Genomic DNA, 26099 nt, shown 5'->3' on the forward strand with positions numbered 1-26099 from the left:
AACTTTGATGCAATCAAGCTCTTCAGCTATTGTTTTTTTGCTTACTTATTCCTTTTTTTCTTTTCATGAGATTTGGCCTCTACTGATTTTCACCAAAATAAATAAACCAGCTGACAGAGTAGAAAACATACCCTGTCCACTGCTTAATATATATACGTATATATTGGCAGCCTGGATACTCTATAGGAAAACTGACCATCGAAGTCACTTCTGTGTGCCATCCAAAATGAATGTTGTAGCAGATAATTATATTACAGAAAAAAATTATTATCTAAAAAGCAGCATGCATAAAGTTAGTAACAGTCTGTCCCTGCCTGGAGGCTTATAATGTGAAAAACATAAAAAGATAAGGGCAAAAAGAGAGAAAAAGAAAGTTTGGTGAGCTATTACAGCTAAATGACTTGTAATAGCTGACATGAGAAGAAACTGTTCTCAGATACCAAAAGGAACTGAACTCTCAGCTGCACCATCAGATATCCAGCTTCCAATTTTTCTCTGTCCTGCAACCACTTAGTATAACTGCTACTAGACTGTGGAAGGAAAGTAAGAGTTCGAGGGAATAAATCTCACTGCAGAGTAGATGGATGGATGGATGCTTTCAGCCTCTCCCTCTGTTGTGCACTCTGGTGGAATTATATAACAGCACAAGGAGCAGGGATTATTTCTGAGAACTATACAGTTTCAGGTTAATAGCTGATCTTTAAAACTGCTGTCAAATCCAGCCATAAAACGCACCAAATGCATTTGGATTTTCCAGCTCTGCAATAAGAATAACATGTTCTTTCCTATTTGTGAAACTTCTCTAAGATGAGACCAATGCCACTATTATTCACAGCATTTCTTTTTTCTGGCATGGACTTTAGTCCATTTTTTTTACAAGTCACTTAGGAGATTTTATAATAGAGACCCAACGGGCCAGAAGAATGATTCAAATGCCCGGTGACAATTTGATTTGTTGCTCTTGTGTGGGGAAAGCATGATAGTCAAGCAATGGGAAAGGCAAAGTTTATTTTTTTCTCTTAGGCTGCCAATTCTCAAGAGGTATTGTCGGAGGAGGAAGAGCTGAGTCATTACTATTCTCTCATCTTTCCATGCACATAATAGCCTGCACCGCAGAGGAATATCTTGTGTCCTGAATAATTGACATGGCCTGATAAGCATTCCTTGATAATTAATGTGAAATACATACCAACCTCACATCCTGTTCTGCCCTAGAATTCAGCAATATATCCTAAACTCTCATACTTTAATGCTTAATCCTGGGCTTCTACCACAATTTCACTGAGTGCAAGCACAACAGTGGCAGTGACATGTAATGTAAAACAACTAATTAAATTATTATGCCTGTATTCACACAACACCCTGAATCTTGTTCCTAGCATCCCTTCTATAGGAAAGTTTTGAGCTGACATCTAAAAAGGACTAGCAGATGCTAGATTGCTTGTAAAATCTTCCAGCACATATTTTTCTTTCTTCCTAGTATTGTTCCCACAAATGCAGGATCTGGATCAATCTAGTGCTTGCAACTGGAATAGTGTCTTTCTACAGATATCTTCCTTCCTAGTACTTATTTCTTCCCACTTATGACTATAACCATATTGCTTGTATCTTTAAAATGTGTTTTGTTTTATTTCTTTCCTAGTATGATTTGTTCGCTTATTAGTAACCTATGACTACCACTAAGTGCTGCATCTTATGATTGTTGATGAATGTATTCTATTCTATTTTTCTTTATGTACACTGATAGCTTATGCACCAAAGACAAATTCCTTGTGTGTCTAATCATGCTTGGCCAATAAAGAATTCTATTCTATTCTATTCTATTCTATTCTATTCTATTCTATTCTATTCTATTCTATTCTATTCTATGTCCGCCTCTTATTCTTGTAAGCTTCTTCTGATCTGTACTTACTCTCTGCTCACCATTCTGCCTACTTAGCTGGACAGCTCCTCTCTGCCTTCCTTTTTCCTCTCTCTCTCTGCTGGACAGCTCCCTTGTCTCATTATTGTTGGAAATCACAGGCTCACAGCATTACCTCTGTGGGAGGGGACATATTTGCTGGCAGGAATACCCTTTCCCGTTGATATATGAAGATCAATACCATTCAGAAGTCGCACTTTTCCCTTTTACACATAACTGGGTTTTTAAAAGGGTCTTCTTTAAGAGCAGCAATACAGAAAACAGAAGAAAGAAGGGATGTGATATAATCTAGTTAGATTTCTCCCTGGCTCTGAGTGATCACGCGTGAAATGAAATGATTCCTCAGCCTGGTGGGGAGCTTCAGAATTTAATTGGATTTGAGGCTGATTGAGGGGAAAAAACATATTTGCAGCTGTTCCTCCTCTTCCCTTAGGTCTTGCTTAGGCCATTTGGGCCTAGAGATGGAAACTGAGTCATCACAATGAAGCAGCAAATAACCGGTGCAGTAACTAACTCTAAAAGAAAGCCATATTGAATCAGAGAGAATTTTGACTGATAAAGAGAAGATGACACAATAAGAAAGTTTGGGGAAAAGCAGTAACATAATATCTATCTTCTTATATGTCCCACTTATGTGATTATACACATGTTATTTTAATTTAATTTAAAAGGATTGATTAGTTTCTACTAATACAATCTATCATGTATTCTACATCCTAGAAACTTTGTTAGAACATTGCATGGTGAGGTTGCAATGTAACATACCACTGCATTCTCTTTATATTCCAAAATATACAGAAGAAACAGGACAAAAGAAAGCTGTTTTTCATAGAAGCTCTTTGGTGCAAGGCCCAGCCAGTGATTTTACTTAAGTACTTCTTCCTTAACTGTGTCCTTGAAGCTTTCCAAATGCTAGGAACATTGATTAAAAGAAACCTCTGAGGTTGTACAATTATATCAATAGCTGACTGGCACAGTGCATGTAGTTATGGAGAGGCAATTTTTCTACAATGCAAAGCTTTGCTACAGGACATAGTTCAACCCTATTTTTTCTATGCAAAAGCATCAGAGAAGATAACAGGCGGAGGAGATCAAACCATTTCTGAGGGATAACAGGGATTTTACAGATGCATAGAAAGGGAAAGAAAGATGAAACGGGAAGAGCACTGGAAATGGCACAAAAAAAATTGTGTGCTGCCTTTTAAGCAAAAAAATATGCATAAATGTTTTTGCACTTGAAGGAATTGGAAAAACATCAGACTGGAAGAGGTAGTTAAATACTAAGTACTGTGTTTCCCCGAAAATTAGACAGGGTTTTATTTTCTTTTGACCCCCGAAATAAGCACTTGGCCTTATTTTCGGGGAGGTCTTATTATTTTTGAGGTGCAGGAGGCAGCGAGCGTGGTCACCTCATGGCTGCTGCTGTGCTGAAATATTTTTGTGGAGGGCTTATTTTAGCACATGCGCTCAAAAGCCCGATTGGGCTTATTATCCGGGGAGGTCTTATTTTCAGGGAAACGGGGTAATAACACTGAATTAAATAAGTTATACTTTGCAATATGATTGTACTGCCAAGCATTAACTGACTAGAATGCTTTCCTTACACAAGTTAAAAACAGTTTCAAAATTTAAATAAGCTCTAGATACGGGTAGTCCTTGACTTATGACCACAATTAAGCCCAAAAATTTATGTTGCTAAGTGAAAAATTTGTTAAGTGAGTTTTACTCCATTTTACTACCTTTCTTGCCACCACCGTTAAGCAAATCACTGCAGCTGTTAAGTTAGGAACACGGTTGTTAAGTGAATCTGGCTTCCCCATTGGCTTTGCTTGTCAGAAGGTCGCAAAAGGGGATCACATGACCCCGGGACACTGTGACCGTCATAAATATGAATCAGTTCCCAAGCATCCAAATTTTGATTACACGACCGTGGAGAATGCTGCAATGGTCATAAGTGTGAAAAACAGCCGTAAGTCACTTTTTTCAATGCCGTTGTAACTTTGAACAGTCACTAAATGAACCGTTGTAAGTCGAGGACTACCTGTACTAAGACCACATGCTTTCCAGCAGAGATACTAAGATATCACCCCTCCAATATTTTACAGATGAAAATAAGGTTTGGTTCAAAAGACACTTCTCCTATACCAAAGCTCCATTTTTTTTTCTGCTTTCTCCATCTTCTGGATGCTTTAATCATTTGTCCTGAACTGCCATCTGCAAAGCCAAGTGGTTTATTGGTTTTTGAGAAAGCAAAAAGTAATAAGGTGGCCTGCTCCAAATGTACTTCGTTATCTAACATTCTTTTTCATGCCGCATCTCCTGGACAGGTGAGGTTATAAAAATGACTTTATGGACAGTAATATCCCACTTATGATGCTTTTTTTCTTCTCAGTAAAGAAATCACATCCTTCAAGTTGTTGGAGGAACATAGTTCTAAAGAAGATTTTAATATGGCTATTGTCACTTCGGGGTTTATTGTTATTCTCTGATTTTATTGTGATTTCCCCCCTTCTGTCTGTCTTTATTACATGTATGCACTTGGATTTTTTATATAATATTAAAATAACAAATTTATGTCTAGTCCACTCTTGTCCAGATGATTCCTGACAAGATTGAAGCAAAACAAAATTCTGTACAAAACAGGATCAATAAAAGCAACTATTTAGGAGTAAAGTCCTTCAATCGTGTTTCCAACAACAAAGGGGCTTGTCTATCCAATTCAAAACCTGCAGAAAAAGCTATTTTTAAAACTCCTCTTAAAGATGGGCATTGTAGAAGCCCTGCAGACCTCCAAGGGGATATTATTTTCAAAGGACCAATGCAGAAAACAACACCCCAAGGGCATACTGCATAAAAATACAATCTATGTATATAGTAAAAAGGTAAAGGTTACCCTCACACATATGTGCTAGTCGTTCCCGACTCTAGGGGGTGGTGCTCATCTCCGTTTCAACGCCGAAGAGCCAGCGCTGTCCAAAGATGTCTCCGTGGTCATGTGGCCGGCATGACTAAATGTCGAAGGCGCACGGAAATATGTTGCCTTCCCACCAAAGATGGTCCCTATTTTTCTACTTGCATTTTTACATGCTTTCGAACTACTAAGTTGGCAGAAGTTGGGACAAGTTTAGTTCAGTTTAGTTTACTGTATATACTCGAGTATAAGCCTAGTTTTTCAGCCCACTTTTTGGGCTGAAAAAAGCCGCCTCGGCTTATATTCGAGTCAGTGAAAAATTTGCCCGAAATGGAGGAGAAAAAGGGGCGGGGCCATGCCGCTGGGTGACACTCGTGAATGGCCCAGTGCCCCTGTGACTTTCCCCTCCCTCTGTGTCAGTTTGCCGCGCAGCGCGCACCGCACCATCCCCCCTCCTCACGTTCTAATGTAATGCAGGGCTGTCTTACGATTCCCCTTCCTCCCCCTCCTGCCGCTCTGCAACGATGTCCCACCTCCTCCTTGTTATGGCAAGCAGCCACATAGCGATGTCTCACCTCCTCTGGTACAGTGATCCAATGATAGGAATCACTGTGCCGTGTGTCATAGGAGGCGGGACATCGCTCCCGCGGCTGCACGGGACATCATCATCACAGCGGGACATCAGCATCATGAGGTGAGTGAAGTATTTCATTGAATACACCGCTAGTTTACTGTTTTTCTTTGAAATAAATATTCAAAAACATTATTGGTATCTATTTTTATTTTTGAAATTTACCGGTAGCTGCTGCATTTCCCACCCTAGGCTTATACTCGAGTCAATAACTTTTCCAGTTTTTTGTGGTAAAATTAGGTGCCTCGGCTTATATTCGGGTCGGCCTATACTCGAGTATATACGGTAGTTTTGGTTTATTTGTATGCCGCCCTTCTCCAGGAGGGACTCAGGGCGGCGAACAACTCAAAGGGGAAAGGGAACATAAACAACAGTACACATAATTAAAATACACGAAAATCACACAGCCATACCAGTCGAGAGGGGAGGGGAACTCATCAACCCCAGGCCTGCCGGCACAGCCAGGTTTTGACGGCTTTCCGGAAGGCCTGGAGAGAGGTGAGGGTCTGGATCTCTGCGGGGAGTTCATTCCAAAGGGCCGGAGCTGCTACAGAGAAGGCCCTCCCCTGGGTAGTAGCCAGATGGCATTGGCTGGTGGACGGAACCCGGAGGAGGCTGACCCTGTGTGATCTGACGGGTCTTTGGGAGGTAATTGGCAGCAGGCGGTCTCTCAAGTACCCAGGTCCAATACCATGAAGGGCTTTATAAGTTACGACTAGCACTTTGAAGCGTATCCGCTTCAATGGGAGCTCACTCCGTTACACAGTGCTAGGGATTCGAACTCCCGACCTTTCTGATAAACAAGCTCAGCGCCTTAGCCACTGAGCCACCCTTTACATCATATTTATGTGGAAGCAAACTTTGCAAAACAGTTTAATGAATTATATGATATCAAGTTGACGGCGCCTCTTACCAACCACACAGACAGTTTTTTTTCAAGGATCATCTGTCCCAGACTTGGTCCTACTGGTTTTCCAATGGTGCACCTATCATCAATTTAATTGTGCAAATTTACCTTGCTGATGGTTGTCTTCTTCTTCCCTTTTCTTCTATCTTCCCTGGCATTGTATACTTCTTCAGAGAGTAGATGTTCAGATAAGATGTTCAAACCAAGGTAACTTGAGTTTGGTTATCTGTTCCTTGGATAAGGAATGAAGATTGACCGGTCTGATGATCCATTTATTTGTTTTCTTGGCAGTCCATGGTATCCCCAGCAGCCTTCTCCAACTACAAAATAAATAAAGAAAACATCAATAAGACTTTTACCCTGATATATTAAAGAGGGCAAGTAAAGCTTTGGATACTCTCAAGTCGAGAACAGGTGACCTCATGAACATTTCCATTCTGCTTTCCCTACAATATGGACACGATTTTGCATTGCTTTCTTCCATGTTGTTGCTTCATTTGTTGTATTTTGTTTGTTTGTTTACTTTGAAGCATTAACCAGAGATGGTTTTAATGGCTCCCAAAATCAACTTGATACCATCATCTGCATTCCTTAATGAGCTTTGTTTATTGCGATTGGAAGGCTTTTATTTATTTTTAATTTAGTTTGTCAAACATGTAAAAGATAACAGGTGTAAGTAGAAACATACGTACGAAAACAGTCAATGGGTACGAATAAATGGAGACAGTAGGTGAGGGACAGTAGGTATGCTAGTGCACTTATGCATGCCCCTTACCTTACAGACCTCTTATGAATGGGGTAAGTCTAAGTTTAACGTTATTGGGGTTTGGGGATGTAACAACAGAGTCGGGTAGAGCATTCCAGGAGTTGACCACTTTGTTGCTGAAGTCGTATTTTCTGCATTCGATTTTGGAGCAGTTTACCTTGAGTTTGTATCGATTGTTTCCCCGTGTATTATTTCAGTTGAAGCTGAAATAGTTATTGGCAGGTAGGACTTTTTTTTCTTTCCCTCTTTTTCTTTTTTTCTACCTCCAGTCTTCATTTTTATCTTCTGCTTTTCATTTCCATTTTATTTCTCTTCTTCTCCTTTCATTTTTCTTTCCCACGTGGGTAAGTAACATCAAGGAAACACCCAATATTTAATTCAAATGCATTTCATTGACTTTGATGTTGGCCTTTTCGACCGAAGAGAAAGTAATTTGTGGAATGTTTTGAAAAATATAATCAGGAAAAAAATGTTTTCAAATTAATAGCAAGTGAAAATATCATTTAATGAGTTTATACCCTGCCCATCTCACTATCCATTCTCGGTGACAACATGACAAGTTGTTTAGAAAGTGTGTGATTGTTTGAGCTTTCTTGAAAAGATACATTTAAAAGTTACTGTATCTGCTCAATGTATCCTTGAAAAAAAAAAGACTTATTTAAAATTTAATTTATGAGTTCTTTCCTGAAAATAACTGTTTAGAACAGTTTAATGATACTGTTTGTCTGTTAAAACACACTGCTTGATATTTTTTTCTATTGGTGCAAGACACTGAAGGAAAAAATGTCCTTAAAAAGTCTTTTTAGAATAGAATAGAATTCTTTTATTGGGCAAGTGTGATTGGACACACAAGAAATTTGCTTTTGATGCATATACTCTCAATGTACACAAAGAAAAATAAAACAGAAATATATAAAATTAGAAAGGAGTTTGCAAATACACATAGGACACGTTTTAAATTAAAGCCAATGATTTTATGATTGGTTTTGCACTGTAATAATAAACGAGCAAATATAATAAGAGGTTATGGGGCGTTTTCTGTGAATAAAGGAACGCTGGAAAGGCTTCCCGCCGTTCACGTACAAACATCCACCTCCCTCGCCTGGCGAGAGGCAAATGCGCCGCCTCAGAAAAGGCGGGAACGGCCCACTCCAAGGGAGGAGGAGCTTCACGCTGAGGGGCGGGGCAGAGGAGCCTCCAAAGCATCCAAAGGGCGTCAACTGCAGGGGTGGAGCTTGCAACTGCAGAGGCGAGGAGGGAGGCGTGGTTTGGAGGCAAAACTCCGATTACAAATACGGGAATGCGTTATAAGGGAGGCGGGGAGGGGAAGGAGGGCGGAGTTTCACGTCACGAGACAGAAGGGCGGAGTTTCGTCCGAGCTCACGTAGGGAGGGCTGAGTAGTAGGCGGAGAGAAATGTGGGCCAGTGAGGAACAAAGCGTGGCTGGATGAGGGAAGGGGCGGGGCCTCGGTCCCGGGGATGGTGGGCGGGGCCAGGGGCGGGGCTATTGATGCCTTGGGAGAAGCGGAGTCGGACAGCTGGGAATCGGAGCGATGGCGGAAGCGGCGGCCGAGAAAGGTGAGCCGGAGCGCGAACCCCGAGCTCCGATGCAGCGGGGAACCGGCCGTCACGGGACGCCTCCTTCGTGCAGGCTGCCAGGCGCGCTCTGCGTATGCTCAGAGCCCCCCCTTTTTTTGCATTGAGGACTAGTCTGATGCTCAGATCGGTCCCAGATCTCAACCCCGTGAGAATTCTGCACGTGATTTCCTTGGGGTTACGTGGGCAGGGGCTGGAGGAGGAGGTCTACTGGCTCCGATCCGGGGCAGGGTTAAAGAGGAGAAGAGGTGGTGGAAATCTCCCTGGGGCGGATTCCCAAAAGAGGCGACCAGGGGGACAACTAACTCTCCATGGCTGGGATGTTCATTCTACTTAGCATGCCTGTTGAGCGGTGTGGGTGTGATCCACTGCTCATCTTCTCAGTCCGAAAAGCGACCTTTGCAATTAAAATTATAAATATAAAAGGCATTAAATACAAAAGGCATTAAATATAAAAGGCATTATATAAAGGGCATTAAATATAAAAGGCATGGGAAGATATCTACAGACCCCTCGCATCCTGGACATAAATTGTTTCCTACTCTCAAAATTACTCTATAGGGCACCGCACATCAGAACAACTAGACACAAAGACAGTTTCCCCCCCTCATCACTCTGTTAAACAACTAATTCCCACAACACTGTCAAACTATTCACTGAGGCTCCATTACTATTAGTCTTCTCATCGTTCCTAGTATCTCTCTCTTTCCTAATACCTATTTCTTTCCACCTATGACTATAACCATCTTGCTTGTATCTTTAACATTTATATTGTTTTATTTGTTTCCTAGTATAATTTAATTGCTTATTAGTAACCTATGACTATCGCTAAGTATTGTATCTTATGATTCTTAATGTATTCTATTTTATTTTTCTTTATGTACACTGAGAGCATATGTGCCAAAGACAAATTCCTTGTGTGTCCAATCACACGGCCAATCAAGAATTCTATTCTATTCTGTTCTTTTCTATTTTCTATTGTATTAATTCCTGTTCTGTTCTGTTTTGTTCTGTTCTATTCTATTCTAATCTAATTCTATTCTAATCTTTTTCTATTCTATTAAAAATGTTAAATGCAAAAACAAAAAAGCAAGATCAGAAAGAATAAGAGGCCCCTAATGAGAACACTTGGAAGGGAACAGTGGCATTGCTTCGAGGTTGGAAGTATCCCACTTTCAGGAAGAGATTGGACTGCCATTTGTCGGAAATGGTGTAGGGTTTCCTGCCTGATGGGGTGGGGGTGGACTAGATGACCTACAACGTCTCTTCCAACTCTGTTAATCTAATATTATCATGTGGAACAGGATGTGGGATTAGGGGATCTTTGGGCTGGATTAAGCCTGGGTATTTGGGCCTTTGCATCTGGCAAGTCCCAGTGATTAAAATCACAGATTGGGTGTCAGCTGGAATGCAAGTTTTAGTTTATTTTATTTGAATTTTTATGGATGGCAAGAATGAAGACACAATACACAAAAGTACAGGCACCCCTCAATAGATTGCAATTAGGACCAGAATTTCCGTAGTGGAACAAAGGGATTGTTAAATCAGTTGCATCCAATTATTCAATCTTTTCTGCCGCAACAATTAACTGACTTTGCCTGTTGACTTGGTTCATCGGAAGCAGGCCGGGAGGGACATAAATGGAGATCATGTGACCCTGGGACGCTGAAACTGTAATGAGTACATGCCAGTTGCTAAGACCCCAAATTTTGATCATGTGACTGGGATGCTGTGATGGTCATAAGTGCAAGGACCACTCAGAAGTCACTTTTTTTCAGTGCCATTGCATGTTCCAATAGTCGCTAAGCAAATCGGTCGTAAATGAAGGATTGTAGCTAAAATACAGTAGAACAAATATTTGCAATAAATGCCTTCCAAATTATATTGTAAATATAGATTTATTCAACAATATAAAGCGCCTCCTTGTGGTTTTCGCTGCTCACTTAACATGAAAAATAGGGACGTGGTGGGTCAGTGGCTAAGACGCTGAGCTTGTTGATCAGAAAGGTCAGCAGTTTGGCTGTTCGAATCTCTAGCACTGCGTAACGGAGCGAGCTCCCATTACTTGTCCCAGCTTCTGCCAACCTAGCAGTTCGAAAGCATGTAAAAATGCTAGTAGAAAAATAGGAACCACCTTTGGTGGGAAGGTAACAGCGTTCCATGCGCCTTCAGCGTTTAGTCACATGACCACGGAGACATTTTTGGACAGCGCTGGCTCTTCGGCTTTGAAATGGAGATGAGCACCACCTCCTAGAGTCATGTTAACCTTTACCGTTAACATGAAAAAGTGGGCCTCAGTGTATTACATCTTAGTCTTTGGGAAGTAAAACAAATCAGAACCACAATTAGTGTATGTTTGTGTAAACTAGTAGTACAATGTCTGGGCATTGTATCAGTCGTTCAGATTCCTGGTGGCATTGGAAATCAAAATCCTGGGGAAATTACCATGCTTTAAAATTTTTTAACAGTAATTGCACATAGCTATTTTCTACCATTCTAACACTTGATTTCCCTTTGCAGCTTATTACAGATTCCTTGTGCTTTTCTTCAACTGTCTCTTGACCTTTGGCTCCTACTTCTGTTTTGACATTCCCAGTGTCTTGCAAGAACAGTTTCAAGGGGTGAGTGTCTCCCCACCCCCTTTTCTCTCTGACCGTGTTAGAAGTTAGAAGACCCTGTTTGATTTCAGTAAATAGATTAGAGGTGCAAAGTTTCCAAGCCTTTTTCAATCCAAATCTTTCCAGAGCTGCAGAGATTAACAATGAACATTTCAGCTGTTTCCATACCTGAATTATCAAAGGTATATGTAGGAATTCAAGAAACTCTGCACTGTTGGAACGCCAGGCCACATTTTTGATAGCTGATGTAGCGACTTCATTTGTTTTCCATTCATAAGACTCAGGTCCTGCTTTTTACATATTGCTACATACCGGCTTCACACATTGTACTAAGTTATGGTTTTTAAACTATGCTTTATTGATAACTAGCCAATAACCCGGCATTGCCCGGGGACTTATTTATAAGGGGAAAATTATTGGATTATCCGCCTTATCAGAGGGAGCCCCCTTGTGGAATACTGTGAAGCCATTACTGTGGCAACTCCACTGCGCTGTACAGTAGAAGCCATTTTGCGGCAGTACAGTAGAAGCCATTTTAAGACACAACAGGCTGCATCTTAATAGAACACATATCTCGAGGAGTGTTAGGGGTGTCTTACCCCCCACAGTATTTGTCTCCAGAGGGTAAGTCATCTGTGTACCAAGTTTGGTTGAAATTGCTTGAGGCGTTCCAGAGTTATGCTGGAACACACACACACATACACACACACAGAGCCATATTTATATAGTTAGATTGACTGGGCTGTCAAATCACACTAAGCCATAAATCTTGATTAGAAGAGCGCTAATAGCTGCATAGTACGTTCCTTCGATACACATGGCCAAAACCTAACAAGCAAAAACACCTTGTGCAAGGAATGGAGTTATCTAATTATCTGGAACAAATATGCAGGTGGGCCTCACTATAAATCAGGATGTATTTCATCTTGGCTCCTTTGTAATTTCTGATATTGATAACTTTGTTTTCCTTCTGATTTGTCCTCCAGAATCTAACCTGCCCCAACGGAACTCAACACAATGGCACAGAACATAACGCAACAACTGATTGTGTGGAAGGGCTTGGAATGACTCCCGAACAATACAACCTTCTATATGCCATCTATGCCTGGACGTGAGTCAGTCTTTCTCTGTCTCTCTCTCTCTCTCCGTCTCTCTCTCTCACACACACACATAATACTATCTCCACCTCCTCCTTGTGATTTATTTATTTTTTGCTCTCTTTAGTAATGCACTGGTGGTGATTGTGGCTGGCTTCCTGATTGACAAACTTGGAAATCGCTGTAAGTTTGGAGGAGCTGAACTATTTATTTAATTTCTGTGCCTGCCCATCTCAACCCGGGTGACTGTGCCGTTGTTTTCTTTACCGCTTGGCTTGCCCTCTCTCTGAGATCATCTGGGGGTTGGGGGTGGAGAGACTGTTCTCTATGTTCCTTTGTCTTCTCAAATCCAGCTGTCTAAAGAAGAAGACCTTTTCTGCACTGTTCATACATGATGAAGAGTTGCATTTCCTGGAAGGTTATTGGCATTGATCTGTGTCCGAGAATTTTCACAAGGAGCTTTTAAATGTGAAATAGAAGGATTTGCTTCAGCCACGTCTATTGAACGCTCAAAATGTATAAAGGAAATCAGTTCCTTTAGAGCCGAAGTGGCGCAGTGTTTAGGGTGCAGTACTGCAGGTCACTTCAGCTGACTGTTATCTGCAGTTCAGCGGTTCTAATCTCACCGGCTCGAGGTTGACTCAGCCTTCCATCCTTCCGAGATGGGTGAAATGAGGACCCAGACTGGGGGCGATCTGCTGACTCTGTAAACCGCTTAGAGAGGGCTGAAAGCCCTATGAAGCGGTATATAAGTCTAACTGCTATTGCTATTGCTATTGCTAGTTCTGGATTGGGATGCATTTTAAAAGTGAAGCTTTGTTTCGGATATTTAAAACTAGTCAGTTGGATACCCGTGCTTCGCTACAGAACTATGTGATCGGGCTTGATAAATTGACAGTTAAAGCTTGAATATTAATGAGTAGTTACGTTTGGCCTCTTCTCTTTTCTCCTTCAGGCTCTCCCCACAGAAGCCTCCTCTTCTCTCCTATCCCCCTTCTCTCCCCCAGGCTTGCCCCACAGAAGCCTCTCCTATCTTATCCCCTTCTCTCCCTCAGGCTGGCCACATTGGTCCTCATCCCAGGCTGCAGGCCTGATGAGTCATGCCCTGGCCACGCCCAAGTGGCAGTTGAAACAGAGTTCTTTTCAGGTGGGGAGGAGGAGTAGAACATCTAACTCCTTAGCATCAGAGTGTGTTAATAATAATATTAGAAATACTAATGATCTGATGGCCATTTCAAAAACTCCTTTCTTAGCGAGCACCTAGAAGCTAAGAGGAACATACGTGCCAAATTTCAGGTTTGTAGGTTTTATGGTTCTGGAGATTTCCTGATGAAGCGTGAGTGGTATTTCGCTTATACATATAGATTCCGGTTCACCGACAAAACCGTGATAGACATATGCGCGCCGAGAAAACTGCGACGGACAAATGAGCGCCGTCGAAATCGCTAATCGATTTTCAACAATAGCGTGCTGACAAATGCGCGCCGACAAAATCACGTGTGGGACGTGTATATGTACATTATAACTCTAACCCTAGGCCGATTTTATTGTGCTTGTCATCGCGCTTTTGTCGGCGCGATTTTGACATTGTGAATTTGTCGGCGCGATTTTGACGTCACGTTTTAATCGGCACTATTTTGTCGGCGCGCATATGTCTTATCGCGCACTTGTCGGGTCACAATAGATTCCACCTCTCCGATTCCAATTCACGTGCCTGTTATAAAAGCCACATGTTTTGCCTGTATAATTTTTCCCTTATACCGTTTTTTTCTCCTCCTCTCTATAGTTGGTGTCTTTGTCTTCTCGTTTCTGACTGTCTTGGGATCGTCCATTTTTGCACTGGGCTCTCATCTAAAAGGAACTCCGTACCTCTTGCCTCTGATGCTAACTGGCAGATTGCTTTTTGGTTCTGGGAATGGATCGCTTACAAGTAAGGGACGAGCAGAGCCCTCTCGATAGAACATTTGTCTTATAGGGGAATGGAAGCCTATGAATGTTTGCTATGATCTCCAAAATTATGCCCTTTTTTTTTCCAGTGGAAAAGTGATGCGGCTTTGTTTTAATTTATAAATGAAATGTATAGCTTCAAGTGTAGACAATTAAAATAGCAGCATTTAAACACCTTGCCACCTTCAGAAATAATGTAACAGAGAATGCAATATAAAACCAGTGTCAACTGAGATCTCTAAATGGTTGCTTTCTTGTCCAATTCTGGGAAAATAAATTAAGAAAGAAGATTAGTGGGAGATGAAATAATAATGATAATGATGCGGGGAAAAAAAACCCACTATTCTCATTCAGCAGTAGCATTCGGATAAGAGGCTCTTGTGAAGTCTTCAGCCTAAAGCCAAGTGAGCTTGGCAGAAGCATCAAGAAGATAATAATAGAAAGTAGAAATTGTGCATTACATGCAGAGAGAAAAACAGTGGAAGTTACTCATCCACTCTTACCGTATGTACAAAACAAGTTCAGACTGCATGTGGAAAGATAATTCTGATATCAAGAGGGCATTTTTATACAAAGGGCAGCTTAATTATGGACCCTAGAGAGGTACCATCGTTATGCTCTGGTAGGCAGCTCACCAAGACCTTCCATTCCAGGCAAGATGGGGAATCTGGTTTAAGTCTGTGGATGTTAATGCTGCATGTGGGGGAAATTGTTGATTCAAAAGGGAAGGGATGAGCATTTTGAAAGATGTTTCAACATTTATTTATTGGACACCCAATAAATCCAATGAATTCTAGGCAGCCAGTCCCAGGGGACTTTATTAAAATAGACTAGAATGGATTTTATTTTTGCTGTGTATTCTTTCTTCATAGTATTTAACTTTCTTTCTCCTTTCTTCCTTTATCTTTCTTTCTCTTGTTCCTTTTTTCCCTTTCTTTTTCTTTTTTCTCTCTCTTTCCCTCTTTTCTTTCTCTCTCTTCTTTCTCTTTCCCTACCTCTTTCTTTTTCTCTTTCTTTCTCTTTCCCTACCTCTTTCTTTCTCTTTCGTTCTTACCCTACCTTTCTTTTTCTTTCTCTTCTTTCTCTCTCTTTCCCTACCTCTTTCTTTTTCTTTCTTTCATTCTTTCTTTCCTTATTTTTCTTTTTTCTTTTCCTTCCTTTCTTTCCCTACCTTTTCTTTCTCTCTCTTCTTTCTTTCTCTTTCCCTACCTTTCTTTTTCTCTTTCTTTCGCTTCTTTCTCTTTCCCTACCTCTTTCTTTTTCTTTCTTTCATTCATTCTTTATTTTTCTTTTCCTTCCTTTCTTTCCCTACCTTTTCTTTCTCTTCTTTCTTTCTCTTTCCCTACCTCTTTCTTTTTCTTTCTTTCTTTCTTTCTTTTTTTCTTTTCCTTCCTTTCTTTCCCTACCTTTTCTTTCTCTCCTTTCTTTCGCTTTCCCTATCTCTTTCTTTTTCTCTTTCTTTCTTTCTTTCTTTCTTTCATTCTTTCTTTTTCTTTTCCTTCCTTTCTTTCCCTACCTCTTAACCTTATTTCTAACTTTCTTTCTATCCTTCCTTCCCCTTTCCTTTCTTTTTTATGCTTCAAGTGTCCTGCTTGCCTCCTTAAATGGAGGCACCGGGGTTTTATAAAGTTCAGGAAAAAATGCCCCCCTTTGCATTGCTCTGTCCTGATACTTTATGTTACAGCCCGTTGAGTGACACTGATCTCTCTTCTGCGTTTTTGAGTTGTGCAGAACCGCATCACGGCCTTTTGGTTCAAGGGGAAGGAGCTGGCGCTTGCCTTTGGGCTGACGCTCTCTTTCTCCCGCCTTGGCAGCGTCCTCAACTTCTTTTTCACCCAGCAGTTTGAGAGCCATTTTGGGATCCAGTGGACCCTTTGGGGAGGTGAGTTTCTCTTGGAGCATGATACGTATATTTGATGCTTTGAATACAAAATGTCCGGGTTCCATTTGTTTCCCGTCCCCCCGTAACAACCTCTTTTTTGGACGCAGTGCAAGACGGATTCAAATTTCCTGCCATCCTCATAATGCTGTTAAATACTTTTACATCATTAAGCCCCCCTATTTTATCTCATCTTATGATTTTAACTATATATTATTAGGCGTATTTCCATCTTTCCCCCCGTTTTCCACCTTCCTCTAATACAGTGTTTTTCAACCACTGTGCCGCGGCACACTAGTGTGCCGTGACATAGTGTAAGGTGTGCCGTGGGAAAATTACTTTATATATAGTCAATATAGGCACAGAGTTAAAAATTTTTAACATTTTCTAATGGTGGTGTGCCTTGTGATTTTTTTCATGAAAAAAGTGTGCCTTTGCACAAAAAAGGTTGAAAAACACTGCTCTAATAACTTTCCCAACTAATGTTTTTCTTGTTTGTAACCCGGCACAATCATTTCACCTTCCATTATTAATACGTATCAGCTAACCTACCATCTTTATGCACCTCAATTAGTTTACCTTTGATTCTTTTTTGCTTGCAATCCTTTCTATACCATACACACATATTACATTTCAATGTTACAGTTAATTGAAGTTCACAATAGCATATGCTTTACAAACATTAGGTATACCTCTAAAAGAAAAACTAGCAATATGGATTTTTTTTCTTTGAGAATACAATTATTAATGCCATTGATACCAAATGCGGTTTGCTAAAAGGCGGAAATACACCATGTAAAATAGAGAATGGAAGGGCGGTAAAGAGAGAGAGAAAGGAGAGAGGAGAGGGAAATAGAAGGGAGGGAAAGGAGAGAGGAAAGGTGTGGAAAGAGAGGAGAGAGAGAGAGCAAGGGGAAGTAGAGAAGAGAGAGAAGGTAGAGGGAAGAAAGAAGGGAGGGAGGAGAAGAGAAGGAGAGGAGGAAAGCTGAAGATGAAATAGACTATAATATGGTGTATGGAAAGCAGAAGAGCACATAAAAATGGAAGAGGCTTAGTGGCAAAAGGAATTGATATATTACTGAATACTCAAAAACTGCTTAAGATGTACTGGTATACTTTGGATTATATATATCATTAAAAAATAAAAAAACTTTTGACCGGGAAAAAAATATATATCAGGGTTCCTAGTAACGCATCCACCAAAAGCAGAACTCTGAGGCAGGTAGATTCATCAAAGAACGTGTTTATTGGATACATCATATCGGCACAGCTGGTGAAAACCAACTCTAAAGTTTCTCTTGGTTTCAGCCTAATTAAAAGAGCAGTGGTTTCCCTCCCCAGAGGTCACATTGTTCAATTGTGCCCTTGTGACCTCAAGACTGGACTACTGCAACGTGCTCTGCATGGGGCAGCCCTTGAAGAGCATTCGGAGACTTCAGCTTGTCCAGAATGCAGCCGCGCGAGCGATCGTGGGTGCACCTCGGTACACCCACGTTACACCTGTCCTCCGCGAGCTGCACTGGCTGCCTATTGGTCTTCAGATACGCTTCAAGGCGCTAGTCGTCACTTATAAAGCCCTTCATGGTATTGGACCTGGGTACTTGAGAGACCGCCTGCTGCCAATTACCTCCAATAGACCGATTAGATCCCACAGATTAGGCCTCCTCCGGATTCTATCTGCCGGCCAATGCCGACTGGCGACCACCCGGAGGAGGGCCTTCTCTGTGGCTGCTCCGGCCCTCTGGAACGAGTTCCCCGTGGAGATTCGAACCCTCACCACCCTCCAGGCCTTCCGCAAAGCCCTTAAAACCTGGCTGTTCCGACAGGCCTGGGGCTAATGAGCTTTTGTCCCCCCTCGAATGGTATGGTTGTTGTGTGTTTTTAAATTGTGGTATTGCTTTGTTCGTGTTTTTTTTCTTTTCCTTGTGAGCCGCCCTGAGTCCCCTTCGGGGAAAAGGGCGGCATAGAAATATAATCAATTCAATTCAATTCAATTAAGGTAGTTGACAGGCTGCTTGCTCGCTCCTCTCCTCCTTCAACTCAGTTCGGATGTCCTTGGTTCCCACAAGAAAGCTTTTTGTTTTGACTGCTAGCCAGTCTGTCTACTTCCCCCTCCCTTCCCCCCCTCTCCTCCTTCAACTCAGTTGGAATGACCTTGGTTCCCACAAGAAAGCTTTTTGTTTTGACTGCTAGCCAGTCTGTCTACTTCCCCCTCCCTCCCCACCCTTCAGAGTTCATGGCAACTATGAGGCAGCAAAAGATGGCCTCTGCCAGGTTCCCTTCAGAGTTGACACAAAGGTTGCCAAGATCTAAAGAGTTTCATGCCAATCATAAGGTCCACCATTGATGGAGGTTCTAACCATTGGTTCGTCTCTGTTCACAGGAGCTTTGTTATGCGTGCTGGGCTTTATTTCAGCCATCACCGTTAGCGTGCTGGACAAAGTGGGCACCAAGCAGCTCGGCTTGGATGGAGTTCTCCAACAAGAGTCCAAGAAAGTGGTAAGTTAGGGTGGATGTCGGGACGGGCAACTTCTGCTTTATTTTTATCGTCTTTCGGATGCCAGTCATTCATGATGCTGACAGCCCAGAGAGATGTCAAACATTTAAAGCTGATTGTGCTCGCCCAGTTTTCCTATCTCTGGAAAGGAGAGAGGATTGCGTGTGTGTGTGTATGTGTGATTCTGAATACTTATTGGCTTTGCCTTCTGACTCAGTTCTTACATTCTGCTAAAGCCGTTGTTGATGCTTTTGTGGAATAAAGCTAGTTGGGTGGCCTTAAAGAACGCTCTGAGCCAAAACTAAATGAACCGCGTTACAGGGTAGAATTAATATGAACATCTGGTACTCCCCTTGTTTTGCTGGTTGATTTGCCTGTGGTGGGTGGGAGATTGATCTTGCAAATGTAGTTCAAGTGTTGCCTTCTATAGGAGAAAAGCTTCGTTCTTCCTCAGTTTATTTCCTCTGGGTCTCTGGTACCTTTAAATGCAAAATGTGTTGTGGCTTGCCAGTGTCCAGCGGAGATGGCGGCAGATTCAGACAGTAAGGACATTGGGGAGGAACATGGGCCAGTCCTGGAGTCTGGGGAAGGCTCTGATGAGGGCTCTGCGTCGGAGGCAGAGAGGGGGCCAGGGCCACATGCCAGTTATCAGCTGCCTTTGGAGTTGGAGATCAGTGGGGCAGAAGAACAGCTGGAGCCTGTTCCCAGTGTGCACATGTGCAGAGCTGCCAGGAGAAGGGAACAGCTAAAGAACAGGGGTCGACCGGGGAGTAAAGGCACAGGTGGACGATGAATGGCCCCTCCCATAGGGAATAAAAAGGAGCAAAAGGGGAGGGGAATTTACAGGAGACAAGTAGTCAAATTCATGAGGGTGAAGATCTGTTCCTGACTCCTTGCCAAGTAATTGCTGCTACAGCATGGCGTTTGGAAGATATCAGCCTGGCAGCTCTCCAAGCTTGGTCAAGGTCTGTAGTTATAAAACCTCATGAAAGTCTGTTTGCCGGGACTTTGCAAAAAAAAATTGTGCGCCGAACCAGCAGTAATGCCGGCAGGAACCCACCCACCCCTGATGCGCATGCCTGGTTTTTGGTCTGAAAACGGCCCGAAAATGCCCCCCTCCCAAAACGGCCTACTTTCAGGCCATTTACAGATGCTCCAGCGCCTGTGAAGACCAGCTGGCTGATGCGCATGTGCGTGCCGGAAACCAGAAGAGCAGCTGGCGATGGCATGCATGCACACAGAGAGTGCTGTGTGCTACTTCTAGCACGCATGTCATAGGTTCGCCATCACAGGGCTAGAGCAATGGCTCTCAACCTGTGGTCCGCGGATCCCTTGGGAGGGGGGTGCAATATCATCAGAGTCCACGAAGACTTGAAGAAACGTGAATATTTTAATCATGGGGGTGCGTGGCCACAACAGATATTTAAAGTGGGCTCATAGTAAAGAAAAGCTTGAGAGTCACTGGGCTGGAGAGAGCTGCCTTTAAGAGAGACTAATCCTCAGAGCTGTGGTTGTAGGTAATTAATGCGCCGTTTATTTTTAACTTCCAGAAAGTTCAAGATATCCGGCACTTACCACTTCGCTACTGGCTTTTGGTGCTAACTATAATGTTCTTCTACAATGGGATCTTCCCATTTGTGGCCGATGCAAGGTAAACCTTTTCATTTTGCAAAATGGGAAAGAGGCTTGGCTGTTGGCAAGAAGGGAGCATCAGTCACCCGTATTGCAATAAGAAGCAAGTCAGTTGGGAAGTAGCTGTGATCCCTTGGATTTCCAAGATGTTCTTGACCGACAAATCATTTCTAGGCATGCTTTAATGCCGCTGAATTCAAGCCCCAGTGACATGAATTTTAAGTAAAGGTCAGTCAAAGGAACCAGTGAAAATAGTTTTGAAGAGAAAGAACAAGGTCTGAAGGACGCTGATTCTGGGGATGCCCACCCTCACCCTACAAAGCTTCCACCAGCCAGCTTCCTGTGCAGTCCTTGGATCCAAAAATGCTAGCTGTGGCTTTTCTGTCCATTGTTGCAGCTTCTTCCAAAGAAGGAGCTGATTGTCTTAGGGATGCTTTCCTTGACACTTTCAAATTTGTGCGATCTCAACAAGTCTCCTGCTTGATTCTTCTAAACCAGCAAAATAGAAATATTGATTTTTTGGGGGGTGGGGAGAGAGAAATAGGAAAGATGAGGCTAGATGCTAACCAAGGACAACGCGGAACATCTGAATTTTGCATCTGGTTTTGCGCAAATGTTAAAAGTTAGAAGCTAGGAATCCCCTGGTGGAGATTTTCTATACTTGTTGAAGACCTGAGCAAAGTTGGGTCATAGAATGGTCCTTTCCACCACTGTATGAAACAATAGTTATTGAATACTTGGCGAATAATCAATCATCAAGCTAGTGCTGCCTTTGGATGAATCACTACCGTATTTTTCGGAGTATAGGATGCACCGGAGTATAAGACGCAGCAAGGTTTTGAAGAGGCAAATTAAAAAAAAGTTTTTGCACTCTGCAGACCTCCAAAAAACAGCCTGTTTTTTGCAAAAACGGGCCCATTTTTTCTCAAAAAAAGGTATGAATAGTCTTTAGTGGGCTTACAGAGCGGTGGGGGGGGGGAACGAGCAAAAAACACACTGTTTTTTGCAAAAACGGGCCCATTTTTTGTTTAAAAAGGGCATGGATAGCCTCTAGGAAGTTTATAGAGTGCTCCTGGGGGCAGGGGGGTTTAAAATTGAGTTCATTCCTGCCCTTCTCAGCCCCCAGGAGCTCTCTGAAAGCCAGAAAACGGAAGAGCAGTCCCGTGGCGTGCATGCATGCACGGGAAGCTGAGCTTTCACTTTCTGGCATGCATGCACATGTGAAGACCAGCTGTCCGGCATGCATGCGCACATCAGAAACCGGAAAAGCAACGGGCGACGGCGAGTGTGCCCAGAAAGATGGCTCTTTGTGCACTTCCGGCACGCATGTCATAGGTTTGCCGTCACACAACTAGGATCAGGTTGGGAAATTTCTCTTAAGTTCACAGTGAAAACACCATATTACCGTGTTTCCCTGAAAATAAGACAGGGTCTTATTTTCTTCTGACCCCCCCCAAAAATAAGCATTTGGCCTTATTTTCGGGGAGACCTTATTATTTTTGAGGTGCAGGGGGCCCTTTAACCTCAGCCCGTGGATCAGCTGACCCAGAGAGGGACGGAAGTTCTGTCTCTTTTTCTGGCACACTCTTACCAGCCCTGGCATTGCTGGGCCTGCCATTCTTTTTACGGCTGCCACTAAGAGAAGGGGCGCGGTAGCCAGGATTTGCGAGAGCGGCCTCCACGAGGCCATTCCGCGTGGATGGCAGGTGCATGTGGGGCGCATTGGGTACGTTTCTCCCTTCCCTGCCCCCAGGATATGACGGGGACCAGCTGTACATGCATTTAAATATTTTGGGGGAGGTCTTATTTTGGGGGGAGGGTTTATTTTAGCGCATGCACTCAAAAGCCCGATTGGGCTTATTATCCAGGGAGGTCTTATTTTGGGGGGAAACAGGGTAGTTGTGTCCTTCCACCTTGGTGGAGGGGCATATGAGGCTCTCCGGTTGCTTGGAAAATTGTCTTCTAGACTTTGGTTTCGCTTGCCAAAGGCAGAATCTTAGAACTGAACCATGTCACCAACGGCTATTAAAAACACTAAATGATCAATTTAGAAGAGTTGACTTGTTTGTATAAGGATGATATTTTTTTCCCGTCTCCACATCAGTGTCTGATCTGGAGGCCCTAATGGGTTTCTCTTTCTCCTGTCCCCTTTCCATTTCTCTTTTTCTAGTAAGTTTATCCAAGATAAGTATCCTGGCTACAGTCAACAGGCAGCTGCATATATAGCTGGAGCGGTTTACGACAGCTCTCTTGTGCTCTCGGCGGCTGTTGGCATACTGATTGTAAGTTTTGAAGGATGGTTTTAAGACTCAAGGGTAGAAATGGGGCAATAGGTTGATGGGGCGTTTGCCTCCAGTTTGCCTTTGTGGAGCAACCCGTAAAGGCAATCCATAAAATTGTGCAAATGGGAACAAAGAAGCCTGAAAAGAATAAAGAACAAGGTGTGCGACTTTTTCTGGGGCGAAGACTGCATTGAGTTTTTGCTGCCCTGTTCCGAAATGAGAGTATGACATGGACAAAAACAACTGTTCCTCCCCCCCGCTCTCTCTGGTTAGCCCCGATGTAATTAATCTCCAAATCAAATCATCACTGGAACAAATATTTGGGGAACAAATATTTGGGGAATGGTATAATTCATTCCTTTTTCTTTTAGAGGGTAGGTTTTTTTGGGGGGGTGGGGTGGGGTTTAGAAGTTTGTGGTTACACCACTTCAGACAAATGGTTATCCAATGTCTTCTTTACAACTTCCAGTGTTGGAGCATTCACAACTTCTGGAGGCAAGCTGTTCCACTGATTCATTGTTCTAACAAAAATATGAATTACATTTTTTAAAGCTAGATTTCTGTGTGGCCCCAATAAGCTGAATGCATTGACATCACCCTATTTGTGATCTGTGCGCGTGCACGCATGTGTGTCTTCAGCTCAGTGCTGGCTTAGTGATTGCAGCTTCCTTGACAAGATTTCAGAAATGCTTGGTCCTTGGTCCTAGAGCTGAGAGAGTGTGACTGGGCCAAGATCATCCAGCTGCTTTATGCCTAAGGCAAGACTAGAACTCACCTTCTCCCGAAGCTTGATGTTGGCTCTCATTTCTCTTTTTCTGCTTTTTTTCCAGGATTATATCGGGCTGAGGGGTGTGTTTGCTGTTGGTTGTGCGGTGCTCACGTTGCCCGTATTTGCTCTCTTGGCCTTCACCTTCGTTCCCCCACTAGTCTCCACCATCTGGTTAGGAATCACCTACTCCTTTGCAGCCGTAAGTTTTCAGAGCTCTTCATGTATTGATTCTCTCCTGATTTCTACTCAACTTTTCAGCCAGGGGGAAATTTCTGGTATTGACCTAACTTTGTCCCATGTTGCCAGGTTCTTCTTTAGAGAGAGAAAAGTTAGGAGGAGGCGAGGAGAAAGCGAGTCAGAGCAGGAGAACTATCTGGCAAGGCAATTTAAGCGGGATTTAGATTTTGCTGAGTCTCACATTCCACTGCTGGCTTCAACTGTTTTAGAATCGGAGGTCACGGAGCACGTAGAGTCTAATTTCTGCTCGTTGCAGGAATCCAAATTTAAGTGTCTGGGAGGTTAAGCGCTCCTGAGAAATGAGTTTGGCTCCTGTTAGTGGGAAGAGAATGAGTCCGTCTATCCAGGGACCTCCAACCTTAACAACTTTAATTCAAGTGAAGTCAATGAGGAAACCAGCCACCACCTGATGTTGTGCTTAATCACTGCACATGATTCCTTAACAATCACAATCTGAACTGTCATTGTACACTGAAGATCGCATTTGATTTTGTTGTACAAGGTGCATGGACAATAAAGTAAACTGACTAACTAATGTCAGGGTTCCAAGTAACACCCACAACAAAAGAAGACTCCAAGTTTCTTAAAAGTTCCATTTTTATTAGAATTGTCATTATGGACACATCTGGGAAAGCCCAAATCTGAAAGCTTCCATGTTTTCCCCACCCAAAAGGAAGTCCAGGTCCCTGCCCAGCGCCCACATGCCCATCACATTGTCTAATCAGGCACCATAAAAAACTGGAGATGCCTCCCAGTCACACCATCGCAGCTGCAGGGCAAGATGGCCTTGACTTTCTGAGAAAGGAATGTTATTTTGACTATATATCACCCACACTCTATATAATCCCCCCTCCCATTTTTCCACAGTAGAAAATGTGGCAGGCCTGAAGTCTGAAATGTACAAGATGGCATTTAAGACTTGTAGATCAGAGTTGAAGTCCACAAGTCTTAAAAAGTTGCCAAGATTGGAGACCCCTGACGTAAGCAGCCTAATCTGTGGCATCCCGTTGTGATTATCAGTAAACACAGGCTTTAGAAGGAGGTTGGGATCTCGTGCTCACTTACGAGTTGTTGATAAGAACTCCTGTTTATTCTGGACTCTTTAACGAGTTCATCTCAGCATTTCTCAACCTTAGCCATCTTAAAATGCATGGACCGGCTAGGGAATTTTGGGAGTTGAAGTCCGCACATCTTCAAGCTATTAAGGTTGAGAAACTTGGCTTTCATCCGATTGTTTCCTCCGAGATGAAGCTACTGTGAAGTTTGAGTCTTCCTTCCTGCAAAAGTGGATTTTTTTCCTCACACCATTTCTCCGGTCTGTCTTTTCAACTCTCTTTTGTTCAGGCCAGCATGTGGCCTTCAATTCCGCTCGTGGTCCCTCAAGCAACGTTGGGAACGGCTATGGGGCTGGCGACATCCGTGCAAATGATCGGTATTGGACTCTCTAATGTGATCGTGGGACGGATCTTGGGAACAAAGTCCAGGTAATAACTGTCCTTTTGCTTATGAAAGTTAAGAGTTTACGTGTGACTGCAGGGATATTGCAATGTCATAAATGTGAACAAGGATCATAAGTCCCCTTTTCAAGTCCGTTCAAACGGTTACTAAGTGAACTGCTATAAGCCGAGGACCATCTGTATCTTACGGAACTAATGCGATATGATGTAAATGCTTGGGCTTGTTCCTCTTGCTCCCTATTCAGGCCAGTAATGTTTTTCTTTTTTTTAAAAAACCTTTGCCAGTGAACTGAAGATCCCCTTATGGCGCTGGCAACAGATGATGATCTTCATGCTGGCCAATACCATCGCTTGCATTGGCAGCTCTGTCTGCCTTAACATAGTAGATAAGAAGCAGGTAAGAATCCATCTTGGCCGATTAACAAGGGGGAACCCCTTACCCTGGACTAAGGTCCATAAAGGTTCAACTTTCACCAAACTTTCCCAAATTCTATGAATTCCCAGGGTGGCACGCTGAACCGCTCGACCAAACGCTCCCCAACTGAGGCAGTGGCACAACCGTCTGTTGACACAGCTCCCCTTCTCAATGAGACGGAAGAACCATCGATCAACTGAAGAAGAGGCCTTCGGGACGTGGAGTAGAACGTAAATGAGCCTCATTCTTCAATGTGTCCCCCTTTATTTGGGGGTTAAGGAAATTTAAGGAACGGGGCGTAAATCCGGTGTATAGGAATAGCTGCTTTTCAAGTAGCTGCTTGGTGCTATGTGTTAACTGAAAATCTTACACTATATAATTCTACCGCTGCCACAAGTGCCGAGATGTTTTAATGCCAATTTTGAGTTATTTAACCATTAAGATGTCTTCTTTATTGCGGGAAGTTTTTCTGCTGAAGAGATTGAAATAATTTTTCTGTAGATCTTAATTAGGCGGGAATGTGAAATTACTCTGTGC

At 42.8% G+C, this 26099-nt stretch overlaps 1 protein-coding gene across 2 annotated transcripts; it reads left to right on the forward strand.

Moving 5' to 3' along the window:
* Window positions 1-8635: 8635 nt before the first annotated feature.
* On the forward strand, window positions 8636-25958 carry LOC106550930 (lysosomal dipeptide transporter MFSD1). Of its 2 annotated transcripts, XM_014068918.2 has the most exons (13): window positions 8636-8714; window positions 11253-11353; window positions 12337-12461; window positions 12575-12630; window positions 14234-14377; window positions 16118-16276; window positions 18657-18772; window positions 20321-20421; window positions 22573-22684; window positions 23515-23652; window positions 25035-25174; window positions 25433-25544; window positions 25652-25958. In XM_014068918.2, exons 1-13 carry the CDS (start codon window positions 8690-8692, stop codon window positions 25760-25762), a joined length of 1440 nt encoding a protein of 479 aa, XP_013924393.2. In that variant the 5' UTR covers window positions 8636-8689; the 3' UTR covers window positions 25763-25958. The 2 variants fall into 2 exon arrangements, with proteins under 2 accessions (XP_013924393.2, XP_087585245.1); XM_087729119.1 differs by lacking the exon at window positions 16118-16276.
* Window positions 25959-26099: the final 141 nt, after the last annotated feature.

Source organism: Thamnophis sirtalis, unplaced genomic scaffold, assembly GCF_051295495.1.
Source record: "Thamnophis sirtalis isolate CommonGarterSnake01/CBP01778 unplaced genomic scaffold, rThaSir2_p1.2 scaffold_14, whole genome shotgun sequence".
Classification (NCBI taxonomy): domain Eukaryota; kingdom Metazoa; phylum Chordata; class Lepidosauria; order Squamata; family Natricidae; genus Thamnophis; species Thamnophis sirtalis.

Coding starts and splice junctions, on each gene's coding strand:
- LOC106550930 (XM_014068918.2), top strand. CDS start 8,690: ATGGCGGAAGCGGCGGCCGAGAAAG. Junction 11,354..12,336: donor TGCAAGAACAGTTTCAAGGG/GTGAGTGTCTCC, acceptor TTTGTCCTCCAG/AATCTAACCTGCCCCAACGG. Junction 22,685..23,514: donor CGGCTGTTGGCATACTGATT/GTAAGTTTTGAA, acceptor CTTTTTTTCCAG/GATTATATCGGGCTGAGGGG.